Source organism: Schistocerca piceifrons, chromosome 5 (genome assembly GCF_021461385.2).
Source record: "Schistocerca piceifrons isolate TAMUIC-IGC-003096 chromosome 5, iqSchPice1.1, whole genome shotgun sequence".
Classification (NCBI taxonomy): domain Eukaryota; kingdom Metazoa; phylum Arthropoda; class Insecta; order Orthoptera; family Acrididae; genus Schistocerca; species Schistocerca piceifrons.
The window spans coordinates 253,763,243-253,780,595 of record NC_060142.1 but is presented as its reverse complement, the minus strand read 5'-3'; the positions used below and the strand labels follow the sequence as shown (position 1 = coordinate 253,780,595).

General features: G+C 42.1%; 1 protein-coding gene across 1 annotated transcript; it reads right to left on the bottom strand.

Moving 5' to 3' along the window:
- Positions 1 to 10,082: 10,082 nt before the first annotated feature.
- LOC124798683 (allergen Tha p 1-like) lies at positions 10,083 to 14,757 on the bottom strand. Its single transcript, XM_047262187.1, has 2 exons — positions 14,524 to 14,757; positions 10,083 to 10,395 (listed from the first exon to the last, which is right to left on the bottom strand). Exons 1-2 carry the CDS (start codon positions 14,702 to 14,704, stop codon positions 10,205 to 10,207), a joined length of 372 nt encoding a protein of 123 aa, XP_047118143.1. The 5' UTR covers positions 14,705 to 14,757; the 3' UTR covers positions 10,083 to 10,204.
- Positions 14,758 to 17,353: the final 2,596 nt, after the last annotated feature.

The window sequence follows — 17,353 nt, the reverse complement described above, 5'->3', positions numbered from 1 at the left end:
ACTTCTCGTCCCACCATATCCCACAAGTGCTCAGTTGGAGATAGTTCTGGACATCGTGCTGGCCGGGATTGTTGATGCATGTTTAACTGAGAACTTTGAGTTTCAACGCAGTTTGGGGGAGAGCATTATCTTGATGGAACAATACATCATCTTCCTGTTGCAAGAACGACAAAATAATGTGTCGAACAACATTTTGCACGGACCGAGCGCTGGTTAGCGTCCCCTCCATAAACACCGTATCTGACAGAATCTACTTACACAGCTTAAGATGAGGACGCGGCATTCCATCTTCGAAGTGATCCTCTGACGCACAACTGTCAAGCCATGCACGTATGTGCTGTGGCGTGAGTGGAAGACGGCCTAGAGGTGTGCTTGCCCATAGTCCCACTCCTAATAATAGGTACTCAACGGTTAGCCAGCCGGTATGGCCGGGTGGTTGTAGGCGCTATAGTCTAGAACCGCGCAACCGCTACGAGTCGCAGGTTCGAATCCTGCCTCGGGCATGGATGTGTGTAATGTCCTTAGGTTAGTTAGGTTTATGTAGTTCTAAGTTCTAGGCGACTGATGACTTCAGACGTTAAGTCCCATAGTGCTCAGAGCCATTTGAACCATTTTTTCTTTTTGCTCAATTTGTAAGTGGCCACACGCCAACACTCGGGCAATTCTCTGCATTTACAATCCCAGTTGTAATCAGGTCCACTTGGCTACAATGATGGGACAGCTCTCACCAGGAGCGCTCTGTTGCCAACCAGTTGCAGTAGTGAGACAGCTAACGTCAAGTGTCGAATTAGTCGAATTGTAGATATTTATGTATTGAGAGACTGAACGTAAACTCTCCAACCGTAACCCGCAATGATCTTCGATTACAATAGTCAGTAATTATCTGCTGGGAAAGGTTAGATTAGGTTCAGAACTTTACATCAATGCCATGCCTTCACACAACAGAAAAGATAAGTATACTTTAATGTATATTACTTTAATAAAACCATTCTCTTGTTTCTCAAGTGTTGCCGTGGTTATTCTGTTTTAAATATATTGCCCTATGATGTGACCATGGTAAGCCTGCATGTAGGCCACTTTCCTACAGCTGTGGAACTCAGACACAGGGGCTCACTTCCTCCTACATTTATGGTGGGGAGCTGAGTTGTGGCAGCTTCTGCACCGAATGTATCAGGATGACCAAATGTTGTGGGAAGACAACAAACGTAGTTGGTGGGTGCCAGGAGGTGCCGTATTAAAACTTTGCGAGAGCTTTCCGAATGATTTATCTCTTTCCACTACAGTGCTCCGTTCACCTCGGTCTGCATCACAGGGTCCCACAATGCTGTGGAAGCTCCCCAGCAGCCTGTGCAACGCAACACTGTGTCGTGTCGGCCTTGGCCGGCCCGCTGAGTTCCGATGATGTCAGACTGGCCGCACCAGCAGCCGACTCAGCGATGCTCGGTGTGAGCCGCGCGTGGCCAGCAGCGTCCTTCTCCTCGTGTGTGTGGATGAGATCGTGGCAAAAAACAAGTGCCCGCTATCCGGCGTCCGAATCTGCAGCCCTCGCCACGAGAAGTCTCCGGCGTCTGTCGGGTGCCGAGACGACTGCCCGCGGTAGCGAGCCGAAGAGTGGCCTGTCGCTGGCTGGCTGTGGACCCCGTGTCGGACTCAGAGGGTCGAACCAATGACCTGCCGTGAACTGGGACGCTGGCACACCATTTGTTGCTGCGTGCAGCCCAGTGGTGTGATACTTCCTGCCATCCAGCAGAGCTGCCACATTTGAATGAATCTCTGCGGCGCTTCGTGTCACTTATGCATAACACTTATGTTGGCCAGTGGCCCTCTTCTGCCTGTGGCTTGCGCCATGGAAACTGCTGTGTGCATCCTCTCTGGAAGTTCTACGCCCCTGTGGCCTCTATTTGCCTTCGCAACTGCTGGTATGCGTAACTTACTGCAATCCGGTCCACACCTGGCTGTAACTAGTGCTCTGAATATCGCACAAAATTAATTTTCCCTATCCTAAACGGTGGTCCCACTACACTAAATTATTGATGAAGAAGACATGAAGACAAGCAGTTTTCCATGCTTTACGAAACAGCAGTTTATACACGCAATCTATGAACTGTCTTTATTGACTTTGACAGGGTGTAGCACGAAAGAAGGTGATACTGTTTTGAATAACAACTGCGAACACGTATCATTACTATTTTGTGGAAATAACTGTGTAAATCTTTGTATTCCATTTTACCACGTCTATGGACAATCGAGCGATAGTAAGTTAATGTGACCCTGGTATTTATTATATTTCCAGACAACTAACAAATGTGGCAGGGATCCACACTTCTAAGTGACGAGCTACATAAACAGTTCTCAGATACACTCAGTTTTTTATCTGCTGCTGATGGTGCACATTCTATTCCAGAACTAACACGAAAATAAGTAACGCTGTGACTGCTGCAAAATTACGTGGATGGTACCGTATTGAGAATAATACTTGCTTTTTATGTCTGTGATTGTGTATGCATTGTGAATGATGAATCATTTATAGGGATCAGATCATTACGTCTCGTACTGTGTAGTGATTATTACGCGAAGGTTTTAGTTATTATATAAGTTCGGAATTCTTATCATTTCTCTCATTTAATTTTATTACAACACAGTATTCCATCGATATTGTATCAGAATTTGTTGAAGCTACGAAGAGAGGTTAAAAGACTCCTGTTTTAAGTAACTATACTTGTAATTCCGCCTCCAGTTTATCATATACAACACAGCACCGCTGCGATACATCCTCTTCTGTTAATTGTTACTGTATAACAGCAGAAGTGACAACAGCGCATCTTAGAGTCATATGCACCTTAAGTATAATGTTAGTTCCTAATTCTTTTCGTATGTAATGTATGAAGTAATTAACATGATATTGTCTCTGAAGCATTAGTAAAATATTTTGACATATTAATGTTTCTTTATTATTATTAGAGGCATTTTCCTTGACACATAATAATTTTGCTCAGACAAAATTGCGTTATTTGTTCTTAAAGCTGAATCATCATCTTTAATCTAATAACATAATCTTCAAAAACGCCTGCGTAGGAGAGTCTAATGTTTGTGGGTGTGATGTTTCCGTGTAGCAAAAATTATGGGAATGGTTTCTTCTGTCCGTTCAGTTGTATTGCTTTCGACTTTTCATTAGGCTGTGTGGCTGTTGTCCCTCCAGTGCCATTTATGATGGCGTTCAGATCCATTTGGCTCGAGTGTAGCAAGCAGAACTGCACGTTACTTTGTGGTGTAATGAAGTATTTCTGCAAAGCATCATATTCATTATTATTTAGTAATCATTACTTTACTAGCAAAAGCTTCCGGGTTAATATCGCTGTCATATCTCTGGGAATGGACTAGCAATGGGGAGGTGGCCATCAGGAAGATATTGAATCACTGACAGAATGGTAAGATTCCACGAGTCGGTATGTAAAAGTGTGACTGTGATAGGGAAGCTAGAAGATATGGATAGGGAAAAGCAAACGATGAAACCAGACGAATTGGGCCTCAGTGAACTGGAAATATAAGTACTTCGGGTCAGGCTAAAGTAACGCCATCTGAAAACTAACAGAAAATGATATACCGGAGTAGGAAGCATTATGAATAGGATGACAGGACAGAGAGTGACTTAATGTGAACAGTTCAGTGATGTAGTTATTCGTAGCAGAGTTGGCAGCACGCCTACGCCAACAACTGTATCAGGAAGACAAAGAGGCAGAGAAAGCGAGTACTGAACAGGTAATTCATGATCTAAGTGGAGAAAAAACTGTTATTATTATGGAAGGCTGGAACCCGCTAGTAGGACAAGAAAGAGACCAACGACTATCGGGAGAATATGGACTTGGTAGAATACGGACTGCAGTGACAAGTCAAAATCACATGCTTCTATCCCGTGATCAACTCAAAAACTGCTTTCTTCAATATATTTCACTTTAGGGCCAATTTTTACATATGTTGTAACTCCCCTTTATTGTTTCATGTTCATTTTAGACTGAAATTGTGCTAGTCCGTAATTGTAGATATTTAACTTCACTACCCCTATGGTTACGTAGTGTGCAGGCAGACACACATTGTTTATCCCTCAGAAGTTCCCACGTCTTCTAAACATACTAGGAGCTCATCTATTCAATTATTCAGTACTTTAATTTTTTGATCAAACAATTCTTTTTAACGTCCTGGGAAATATTAAATATAATATGGTCCTGTTCTAATTTATTTCAAGGTTGTCAATAACCTCACTCAAACCCAAAAAATAATAATAAGGATTTTGCCTTGTATGCTTGTGGTCCCCTTACACTTTCTGGTAAATGCTCAGTTAATCTGTCCTTCGCCTACTCTGCTGATGCCGGCCATGATTTGTGTCGCTTCATTTCACAATGGAAAATCTGTTTTCGTTCGCTCTACTTGGGAACAGAACATGAAAAGAAATGACCAGTAATGGTAAAACGCAAACTGCACCGTGCACGATACTGTAGCTTGCGGGGTATGTATGTAGATATAGCTGAAGACGAGTTACTGCAACAGATGCAGCACAAATTTAAGACAGTTTTTCAGTAAAAAGCAATCCAATCAGCTCTGTGTCTGCATAGGGTGCAGATGTGTTCGCCCAGGATTGATCACGGCACTCCGACGTCTCCATAAACCACACGTTAGTGAGTGCCATTGCTGCTCTTATTGCTGATCATTGAATTTGTTGTTTCTAATTGCCTCATTTAGAGAATTTCTAGAAATGCAGGTCTTTTACCTATTACTGGAGCCTTCTGATTCACCAAACACTATTTGTACATCTTCTTTTCCCAGACGTTTCATTTTAGCACAAAAATTTTGTGATAAATTTCGGTAAGAAGTGCACCGCGGTTAACAACGGATTATTAGATAACTTTTATTGTGATAAATCATTTAAAAGGCAAGTGTGACGTGAAACAGCAGTTTGGATTCTGAAAACCAAACGTGACTGCGAAATTTTAGTTTTTCTTTACGCTACCGTATTGCAACATGAAAAACGTGAATTTAACTAAAATCGAACATTACTGCTTGAAAAAAGTTTCTGTTATAACAGGGCAAAGAGTCTGCATGCGCTTTAACTGCTGTTGTTGTTGGAGATCACAATGTGAGCTCAGAAGTAGTTACCAAACCACTGTGATCCAGGAAGCGTTTCCCGTTGTAATGGTTTGCATATCAAACCCGAAATCCATATCGTATACACTTCAAACGTTTAACACGTTAACAATGTGTTCTACCAATTTATTGCTGAGAAGTAGCGGTCCAAATATTGTATCACCAACTACGGTCCAGCAAAAGAGAATTTTCAGCTTGATCATAGAAATTTGGAAACTTTTTGGTCTACCCAAGTTGACAAAATTTGACGCAATGGTGGCAGTGAAGTGAACTGTGACGCCAATATAGTTCTGTCACACAGACGATAACTGACTAAAATGTCGTTCTCAAGTTACTGATGAAATGCTCATAAAACAACACTGAAGTTAAAATAAAGAAGATATTATTTTCTGCCGGTTTGAATGGATTTGTGAAACGCCGTACTGTAGAGTCATGAAAAGAACACGAAGAAGTAGAATTACTTGACCAAAAAATTTGAAGGGTACAGAGTGTTTTAACGGAATGAACAAAATACTATGTGTAATTTACATAGAAAATCATGTAATAGTTACGCTACTTTACTCATTGGTGTGATTATTACTTTTGTTGTCCTATGTTGCAATATATTTCATGGAACTACTGAAACTACACTGGTATCCACATTTAAAGCTAAAAACCCAAATTTTTCAAGGCTGCTTTTATTCTGGCACAAAACAGTATAATCAGGTGATAGTAAAGTAGAAATAATGTAAAGAATACTAAAGTAAACATCTCCAATATGCATAACGCCAGACAAAAATGTTCATCGTCTTTACCAACTTAACGGATTTACATTCATATTCCGACAAATGGTTAATGCGCTCAGTATCGGGTGTGACCACCTCTGGCAGCAATACAGGCATGACCAACGATGGGGTATGCTCTGAATGATATCATCAATTTCATGTTGAGGCAATAACGCCCATTCTTCCTGCAGGGCACCTCGCAATTCTTGGTGAGTGGTCGATGAATGCTGACGTAATGCAACCCGAGTCATTAGTGAATACCAGACGTGCTCTGTGGGATTCAAATCGGGAGAGCGAGCAGGTCAAGCCGTGCGTGCAATATCTTCCGTTTACAAAAAAATATCAATAACGCGTGCTCAATGAAGTCGATCACTATCATCCAGTAATACGATGTCTGGGCCCACAGCATCTCGCAACAAGCGCACACGACAGCCCAAGATCTCGTCACGATACCCGACAGCAGTTAAACCTTGACGCTTTAACAGCACAATTTCATGAAGTGGTGTTTGAGTAGTCAACATAATTCCTGCCTACTCCATCATCCTTGATACCACTCTCTTTCCACAATGGATGGGTCCCGAAATCTTGTTCCACGTTCTCTCCGGATATGGATCCGTCGAGAATCACCGTCCAGACAAAATTGGGACTCTTCTGTGAGAACAACAGTGGCTCACTGTTCTAGCGTCCAGGTGGCATGTTGATGACTCCACAAATGGCTCTGAGCACTATGGGACTTAACATCTATGGTCATCAGTCCCCTAGAACTTAGAACTACTTAAACCTCACTAACCTAAGGACATCACACAACATCCAGCCATCACGAGGCAGAGAAAATCCCTGACCCCGGACGACTCCACTCTACACTTTCCCTTTTGTGAAGTCGCGTCAGAGGCGCACATGTAGTAGGTCTCCGATAGTAAAGGTCACTCAGCCGAAGCCTTCTGTACACCATTTGCCTTGATACAATACGTCCCGTAGATGCTGCAAGGTTAGATGACAGTTGCCGTACAGTACAAAGGCGGAACCGTCGTGCGCTTGCAGCGAAATAATGGTTCTCTCTCTGTGATGTTACACGTGAGCGGCCCTGCACTGGTCTTGGGCATACAGTTTAGAGCTCTTTAAACTTTCGCCTCATTCTAACACAGAACGATTCAGATTAATCCATGGGGCCACATCAGTGTGCGACTATCCTACTTCCATTCTCCCCATTGTACTCCACTGTAAAGATCCTGGTAGTTGTCTTCTCTGTGCCATACTGCACAGTCTGCGATTGTGCATGTGGGAATATCCGGAAAACGCTATCCTGTTTGATATGTGCCCTGAAGTCATCTTTGGCGTGGTTGTCAGTTGACAAGAATGCTATTTCCCGTGCAGGACACGATCGTACGGACATCTGTTGACAGTTTGTATGATTTATCGTTAGTTACACACAGGACGAGGAAATGGTGGTTTGTTGCTTTAATTTTGGACACTAGATCTAAGGCTGCACGACACATCTAAACCCTTTGCTAAAATGTACCTGTATCTGATAAGCGAAAGTATTCGGTTCAATTATCTATGCGACAGCAGCGCACAAGATCCACCATGGTGAAATACCCACGTACATTCATAAGACCTCTGTTTCAGTCCGTGTATTAGCCTCCTGCTAATTTCAAGAAGGGGCTACAAGATTACATCCACATATCCAGTCTAAGTCCATATACCCAAAGCCACGTTATTTCAGAAATAAATTCAGATATTACCATCGCGCAGCATTACCGATGTGATCGAGAGGTATCCCTTGTCATCATGCAAATGCCAGAACTGGACATGGAGGAAAAGAGCCAAGTTCTACAAGAGCCTGTCGTGCTCTCACAGGTTGAGAACAAGGTAAAAAAGAAATTTTAAAAATTTACGGTGTATAGAGTAAGGTATTTCTGGCACCAAAATCTCCCCCCTTCCCCCAGCCCAAAACTTTTCCATTCACGAATGGTTAGTGGGAAGAACGGAAGACTCCACATGAGCTCTGGTTTTTTTTTTTTTTTTCTCATCGTGATCGTTTCGAAAGGTGGATAACGGATAGTACTAAGTGGTTGGAATTGAAGTGCAGCAACTCACGGAGGTCGAGTGTAGTATATAATTATCGTGTGTCAGCGAAATTTGGTAGATATGCTAATGTGTTAATTCGGAACAAATTTACGCTTTATAGCACCTGTGGCCACCAGGTGCAAGTCTGGCACTGCACACTTTTTGTATGACGTTATGACATCCATGCTGTCTTTTGACAAGCCCTAACGTGAGAGAACATTAAGGCTATCGAGAGGAGAGACCGTGCACTGTTAGTGAAACTGTTTTATATGAATGGCAGCAATTTTAATGCACTATTGAGAGAGCAGCGCCGACTAAAAGATCCGAGGAGCGGTCTGATGGCATTCAATGGTTTAATGTTATAGTGCGACCTTCGTGTGGCAGCTGGAAGAGGAAGGCTTTCTATTCCGATAGAAGTTATTTACGAGGTCGCTGTTGCTGCAACTGACCATACAGCACGTGCCGCTGATGGTGCTAGTGCTCGTGTAGTCTCACGAGAATTGCCCATCCCATGATCAACAGTACAGACAGTTTTGCGGTCGATATCACACTGGCACAAGTACAACATCCAGATGGTACAGCAGCTCAAACCTCATGATCCGCGCAACGTTCTTAATTTGCTCTCCGGTTTCTGGCTCTGTTCGAAGTTGATGACATGCGGCCGGCCAATAATTTGTGGAGTGACGTGGTACATTTTACACGACAGGGTACAGTGAATATACACAACAACCAAATATGAGGTACTGTGAAACCAACTGTTGTGCACGATGAGGCATTGCATCGGCCGTATGTGGCAGGAGATGGTGTAGACTCACAAGCATCTTTATTCTCAGTCTGTTATTATTTGAAGAGCATGCACACAGAGGACCTGTCAGGTATAGCATGACGTCTGTATGCTATCGCGACCTCCTTGTACAGCATGTGATTCCTGCTCTGGAAGAGTGTAACTATGTGGGAAACACTGTTTTCAGGCAGACTGGGGCAATATATCATGTCGCTCGCCTATTGAAAGTGCTATTTGATCCAACCTTCCATGGACGCGTTATCTTCAGAGGTTTTCCAGATTCGTAGACTCCAAGATCACATGATCTGAACCCATGTGACTTTTGACTCGGGGGACATCTGACAAAACGCGTTTAGCAACGAGGCGTTGGTTCTCTACCATCTGAAAACCAGTATACTGGAACACGTTGCTCAGGTTCCACTGGAACTGCTGAGAACAAGTGTTGGTTACTTCGTTTTCTGCATGCAGCGTCTCGTGGACGTCACCAGTCCACATACTGAACAATCTGTGGAAGCCGCAGTTAATAATGAAATCTACTTCCTCGTGTCTTCAGCGCTCATATACCCTAGGAACCACTTATTAGAGATTAAGCAGTTATCAGCTTACCGTCATCGACACAAGAGTCTCACATATGTAGTACCCTAACTGTGCTCGTCCACAAAACGAAAAGATTCCCAAGCTGGTTTTCTGCTGCTCTATTTGCCTCTGGAAGAAGGATCCTTTACTCTGCACACAGTTCAATCACCTGTTGCATTTGAGAAAAATATAAAACACTTCCTTTCGCAAGCACAACATCTTTACCCCTAAAAACTAATACGTATGGCCAGATTATCCCCGTCGTACAGTTATACAAATACCTCCATTTTCTCTCATTTCTGCTTCTTTCTCTTTTCGTTTCTCAGTAAGGCACGGTAATTTATTCCCCATTCTTTGTTACCTGTACCTCTACCATGTTATCCATTCACTTGCTCTCCCACCCCTCTCTCACGACCATCTGACTTTGAATCTACGTGATTGTGACCTGCCTTCGTTCTTCTGTCTTTCATGAACCACTATAACTTATGCGTATTTACCACAGCTATTCCTGTATTCCTCTTTTTATTTTATAATTGCTTGTAAATGCTGTTTCCTGTTTTAGTACAAAGTCTCTTTATAACATCCTTATCGTTATATGAAACAGTGTAAAACATCCCTGGATAAGTAAATGAATGAAATATCCGTAGGAACGTAAGTACTCTGGGACAATAGATTTTGTCGTACTTCTTTTAAAGTAAACGTCCCGGATTATTTGGCTTCTCCTTAATGTGAAAAACAAAACAAAAAAAGGATTTCCATTTTTTATTATTTATTTATTAAATAAAAGGAACAAACCGCATTGGAAAAAATTGTTTACATGAGATACTGATTTTCAGATATCACAGTGGCCGACGAGACTAGTAGCTGCAGGAGTTTAGGCAGAGACCCTCTTGAGCTCCTCGCCGTACTTCTGCCTGTAGGTGCCGGTGGGGTCGTACTTGTTCTCCAGAGGCGTCCACAGGTCGGGCTTCTCCTTGATGAGGAACCTGATCACCTTCTCGGCGCCAGCCTTCTGCTTCTCGTTACACTTGGCGCACTCATTGGTCAGCGCATCAGGGACGGCGGCTGTTAACAGACAGGCTTCACAATCAGAAAAGTGAAGAGATCAAAAATACTTATTCTAAAAATACTAAATAATTCAATTTTGTGTGACTCCAAGTATTTCGCTTTGAAACTACATCAGTGGTCTGTGTTTCTATTTGACCACACGTGGTCCAGTGGCCACCATTCCAGGCTTCCACACAGAAGAGCAATCGGAAATTTATTTGGTTTGTTTTTCTGCAGATGTTTATATACCTCTGAATATTTTCATACCTTTCATTAGTGCACAAAAAGTGGTGATTAGGGGCATGAGTTGCTAAATGTAGTAATATGATATGTAGAAACCAAAATCATGAGTTATTTAACAGAGAGGCACTTTCGGTCAGATGTAGAAAGTACGAAGAAGGAAAGGACCATGATTTTTGTATAGTCGTGTGGGAGGTAAGGTTGCTGCAACAAAATGAATAAGAGTGGGAATATGTGACTCCAGTGTCTTTATTGTCTATGACAACAATACGATGTGAATTTTCCATTGTTCAGGCCGTTGCGTTTTCCATGTTTCACATACAGCACTGTGGAACAGCTTGCCATTAATCACTTTAGTTGGGTAATTCAGAAAATTTAGCCTATTGGACATGGTACACTGTGCGGTAATAAGTCAACCAAGCAGGATCTGTCACGCATTTTACACAAAACTAGAGTGAAAGAGAGAGAGAGAGAGAGAGTGAAAGAGAAATGGGTAGTGCGAGGGAAAAAGATAGAAAGAGGGGGCAGGGATTGGGTAGAGCGGAGGGTGGAGAGAGGGACGGTGAGAATTACATACAAACAACAAATCACAGCAATAAAGCGCTGGTTCGGTCACGTAAACTAATCCATTCGAAGTTGCTTACTCTTTATCCAGGGTGAACGATATACCCCACCCAATCTCTCATCTGACAGTGAAATAAGTGAGATCTGTTGCCTGTTTATTAGCTCACCGACCAGCCGTCCACATAACTATCTCGTTGAATGTGAACTTTCAGCTAAACAGAGAGGTAGAAACAAAGGTATCAGATATGCGATGTGCATCTTGGAATAGAGTCCCATATTTTGAAAGGCGAACTTAGGGTGATTTTACAGTAGAAACGGATATGAATTGCTGAGTAGATTATCGAGATGTGGAATATATTGGCTCAAGATACAAGAGATGGAAGCTGGCATCGAACAAGTCTTTTATTTTATTTATTTATTTATTATTTAAAGTTGACAGTCTTCACAGATTTATAACCACACTAACATCCAACTCTGGTGAAATAAATCCATCACAAACAATAGTAATCCTTGAGCCTGTGCTAACTGAAGATGGGAGTTCAGTTACGGAAGAACAGAGAATAGATCTAGAAGATTACTGAAAAAAGTTACAGTTGTTGCAAACGCGGGAAGCATATAACTATCGGGCTTTCGAATTCGCCGAACTTTCACACTACTACACGACGTACTTATATGTAACAGGTGATGCACTAGTAACGTGACCTTTTCAAGTGTTTCCGATAAATGAAGGTTCGTAGTTTTACGACCGTTTCAAATGCCACAGGAGACTGTCAGCACTAGGGCAGAGGTGAATGTGCAGTTGGTTAACACAGCTGACTAGACGTTTGATTGTACTATGTAAGAGTATATTTTGTTCCAAATTTCCTACCAAGCAGTTGTACTAAAACTAATCATGTTCTTTCGAAGAGCAACAAAAATTATAATAATAACAATTCTAATGTGAACGTAGGCGCCGTGTGGCACTGTTCGCTCGTGTATCCCACGGGACGGATTCAGCCGCCTGTCGTAAAGGCTTTTTTCTCCACTTACACTAGCCCCTTTCAATGCAGGCGTGTGGGTGTTGTGTCGTATGTGTGTTGATAGAGGATAGGTGAGTGTAATGGATGGTTGTATTGCGTTATGATAACGTTTGTGTTTCATGGGGATGATGATGAGAAAAGGGGCAGGTTGAAATTTTGTGCCAGTACAAACTCTACCCATCTCGAATAGCACCAAGAACGCAGCCAACTTAACTTCACCATCAGATGAACGCATCACAGTAAGCAGTGTCACATGCCCTCATTGGAGACAATGAAAAGAGCATTCCACTTTAAACCAGAACATTGTCGGAAAAGCCGTTTACGAAGAAATTTATGCTACCCGTCCTCCTCTGCATAAACATTTCATTCACCACTAGGTTTCGAACCGGCTACATCTACCACACAGGTGTGTCATAGTGTTAATGTGTCTTTTATTCGATGTGAGATATAGGAGGGGCGTTTAAAATGTCCGTGCAAAGTCAGAGAGATGGCACCACCGGGGCGTATCGAGGCCATGTTTAGTTAGTAGCATCTTTGGTAAGAAGGCACACCAAGTTTCAGCCATATTTATCTATTTCTTTGTGTTTGGCATTCGTGTGAATCAAGGAAGTCGAGTGATCGTTAACAAAATGGACGAAACAGAATTTCGTGTGGTGATTAAACATTACTTTATGAAAGGCAAAACACCTCAGGAGACAAAAGAGAAGCTTGATAAACATTACGGTGTCTCTGCGCCTTCGATTAGAACAGTTAATAAGTGGTTTCAAAATTTTCGGAGTGGCCATTTGGGAACAAGTAATGCTGAACGTTCTGGACGCCCTCTGGAGGTTACGACTCCACAAATCATTGATAAAATCCATGATATGGTGATGGATGACAGGAGAGCTAAGGTGCGTGAAATTGCTAGTGATGTGGGCATCTCGAATGAACGGGTACATATTATTTTGCATAAAAATTGGACATGAGATAGCTATCCACAAGATAGGTTCCGCGATTGCTTGACCAAAAACGGAATCGTGTGAAAAGTATTGCAAGGATGGTTTGCAACTGTTCAGAAGGAATCCGCAGGACTTTAAGCGTCATTTCGTCACTGTGGATGAAACATGTATACATTACTATACTCCTGAGACCAAACAACAATCTGAACAATGAGTTACCAAGGGAGAATCTGCATCAAAAAATGCGAAGATCATTCCTTCGGCCGGAAAGGCTATGACGACTGTCTTTTGGGATTCGCAAGGGATAATCCTCATCAACTATCTGGAAAAGGGTAAAACAATTACAGGTATATATTATTAATCGTCACTGGACCGTTTGAAAACCGAACTGCAAGAAAAACGCTGGCGATTTTACCGCAAAATCTCCTTTTCCATTACCAGAATGCACCAGCACACACCTCAGCAGTTTTGGTCGCGAAATTAATGGAACTAGGATTCTTACTCGTTTCACATGCCCCCTGTTCTCCAGACTTGGCTCCCTCGTACTACTGTTTGTTCCTCAATTTGAAGAAATGGCTGGTGGGACAATGATTTTATACAAACAAGGAGGTGATTACAGCAACTAACAGCTATTCTGGAGACTTGGAGAATTCCTATTATTCGGAAGGGATCAACAAATTAGAACTGCGTTGGACGATGTGTAAGTCTAAAAGGAGACTATGTCGAAAAATAAAAAAGGTTTACCCCAGACATGTAAGGCAATTTTTATTTTTGCACGGACTTTTCAAACGCCCCTCGTAACAGGGAATCCAGGTTAAAGGAATTGAAGTTATACCTGGCAACACATGCTTCAAATAATGTCCACTATATTCATATTGCTTTTGGGGCATCAATAGAAAGTAGATGTGGTCCCCTCTTATGTACAGGCGACAGGATGAGCTGCCTGCGGTACTATACTAGCCATCTTAGAATATTAGAAAAGATAAAGTTGTCAGACGACAGATGGTAAACACGAGTACGCTCTTTCGTTTCTGCACAGGCAAAAGATATATTTACTGTGTTTATAAAGTAGGATCGTTACCAGGAACTTCCACAGCGATTGAAGAAATGTGATAGCAGTGTGTCTGTTGACGGATTACAAAAAATAATGGTATTCGAGGGCAACTGGGTCAGGCATCTGCACAGCTGCCTTAGCCTTGACAGCTCGTAAGAAGTTGAACCCGGATTTCTCGAAAATGCTTTACGAGTGCATCGTAGTAGAGCAGAATCCATTTAAGTATCAACTACAGTGGTACTAATGTAAAATCGGCGACCCGTTTGATGTGCGCTTCCTAATGTACGTCAGTACAGGGAGAACCGTACTGACTAGCCAGCACTGCACTCACCCTTGAGCTCCTTCCCGTCAGGCGTGCAGGAGGCGTCGCTGTCAGAGAGGAGGCACTCGTGGTACTTCTTCAGTAGGCGGTCGTTATGCAGGATGTCGTCCAGGTCGATGTTGTCGTACTTGGTGGTGTACGCAGCGGCAGCTGCCACCAGGCAGACCAGCAACAGAGTGTATTTCTGCATCGTGACTTCGGCAATGCGCTGCTGCTGTGGCGTCTGGGGTGTGATCTGCCAGCCTCAGTCTCCACTGCATTATATATACGTACGTTGGCCGGCACTCCTGACGTCACGGCGAGTGTCTACGCAGGCGCCGGGCAGCGGACGCTGACCTTCACCGGTCCACGCACCTGGCCGTTTCTGAGAGGAGCAAGTTGCTCTCAGGTGCACTCGTGACTGTTCGCTGTAATCCAGTTTCCATGATGCCTTACTGGAAATTCCTTCTTATTTTACTGTCCCTACAAAAGTAAATAGTTGCCACGACAATAACGTCAGGAAAAAAATATTGCCATCAATGTAATCTGGAAAATTTTGTAAAGTGAGTTATGTTAACTTGGGAGTCTTAGCACCGCCGGTTTTCCTGGACTGTAAGTCATCAATAAGCACATATACGACCTAGAAAATATGCTTCAAACAGTGTTTTAAAAAATGAAACTGCATATGTGTCCTGAATCGGGTCAGTTTTAGAATCTGAAGCGTCGCCTAAGAAATCTCATGCATGTCATGTGGTACTAGAATAATCTACGGAAGAACGGTAACAGAAATCTACAAGACACTGCCAGAAGATCGTTTGGGTTTGTAAAATAACTTGAGACTAGCCATTATGACATAATGGTTTTTTTTCGTTACATTGGTTCACGTAAGGAAATCCTTCTAAATCAATTATATCAGGCAGAGCAGCCTGAAGCGTGCAGTCAGTAAACGTTGGTCTTCATGTATTCTTTGCTCTGTAGCGATAGTGGACGATCTCACTGGAATTATGTTATTATTCTCAATTTGATTCGCCTATAACCATACACCTGATAGTTTTACAGTATCTTTGTGAGACACAACGTGGAAGGCAAAAGGAAGACCAACAAGCTATTAGTGTCTCTAATTTAGTCAGACCAATTTGACACTGTGTCAGTCGCTGCGGTCGTTCTGAAAATTATATTCTTCTTGAAGAATCAAGTTTGCCAAGATCGCTAGCAATTCGTTTTATTACTATGACCGGGCTCAGCCGATCTACGTTGTGGTATCCGATGATGACAGTGTAATCTGTCGAAACTGGCCATAGTAATAGAAATAATTGCTAGCGATCTTCGCAAACTGTATTTTTCAGAAATGATATAATCAGACAAGTAATAGGGGTTACTCTTAAAAGCGTACTCACGCTACGAATGAACTTCTTGAAACTGCAACTAATTAGCTCACACAGGGACGCTTCCAGCATGTGTGCAATTTGTGTGTATAAGCAGGTACTCAATTTCTCTATGCAATCTTCTATTACATGTAGAGAATAACATAAATGTGATCATTTTCTTTCCACGACAGTGATCAAGAAAGCAAAGGTGAACCTGAGAACCTTAAGATTTTGCAATAATTTTACGCCGTTATCAGTTAGAGTAAAAACATCCTCATACAAAAATGTACTGCACATAGCGTAAAAGGGTCCAGCCCTAAATATTTGTTAGTCGTGTTACTTCTGGTTCATGAGAAGACCACATGAGCGTAGCATGAATGTTGTCATCTATAAGTTTTGGCTACTTCACGTAAACTAATTGCCATGCTACTTTGAAATACCTCGCCAAAAAGAAAGTGGTCTAGCTGATTGTCGGATGTATATTTCTGTGACTCGTGTCGGCTGTGTATCACCCAACATTTCCTATCTTTAAATCATTCACGCAACCTAACAACTCATTCAGTAAATAATATAATGATTACTTTGTGGACACACATAATAGTTCCACGATAATAAGGACAGGTTGTTCTAGTGTCAGTGCAGAAGGTTAAAATATTAAGTTCGTTCATTCAGCAACCTGTAGTGAATAAAATGAATACTTCTTTTCCTGCAGCTTTTTAATAACAGTAAAATATTTATTATAATGGTAATTAAATTAACATCTAATGTGTTTTGAGGCTGAAGGATTATAAACTGTAAACTCCTACAATAATGAGATATAAATCTGGGCGTTTATGTCTACTATAATAAACAGGATAAAGAAGTGAATTACATATTTCATCGATTCTAAGATGTCTAATATGAAAGAAGTCCATCTTTAGTAGCTATTGTCCAAAAGTCTGAGAGCTGAGCGTTACAAAGTAGTATCCAATCTTCCGGATTCCATATTTTGCAGCAGTTCTTTTAAAGAAAGCAGCATGCTCTGCAGAATTAGGAAGAGAACCAAAATGCTCAAACCCAACTGCCCAGTGAAAGGATCCAGTAAAATATACGCTGTAGTAAGGGAAGATTGAAGATCTGCCCTGTACATGGAAAATGCAGATGTATTGTTAAAAGTAGATAGCCGCAAATGGAAATTTTTCAATATCCGGAGTCCAGGGATGAAAGGGGACATTTTAGACTAACAGCGATTCAGAAGGCGATCTTAGCCCTTAATAGCTCAGACGAAGAAAACAGAATGTGTTATGCCATATCACCGACATCACACAAACTTTTCAGCGATCCAAAATCCTCAAATATGCAGAGAGAGAGAGAGAGAGAGAGAGTGAGTGAATCAATATATCTAAAGACAATTAAATTTGCCCAAATATGGAATTCTCCACCGAGATGACGAGGGTGTAGTCGAGTCGTGTAACAGACTATTCTAGGAACGACAGTGCACCCTGAACGGAGGT

Bases quoted from the DNA above. Each gene is read 5' to 3' on its own strand.
- LOC124798683 (XM_047262187.1), bottom strand. From the start codon at position 14,704: ATGCAGAAATACACTCTGTTGCTGGTCTGCCTGGTGGCAGCTGCCGCT. The intron at 10,396-14,523 runs GTGAGTGCAGTG...GTCTGTTAACAG, and splicing joins TGACGGGAAGGAGCTCAAGG to CCGCCGTCCCTGATGCGCTG.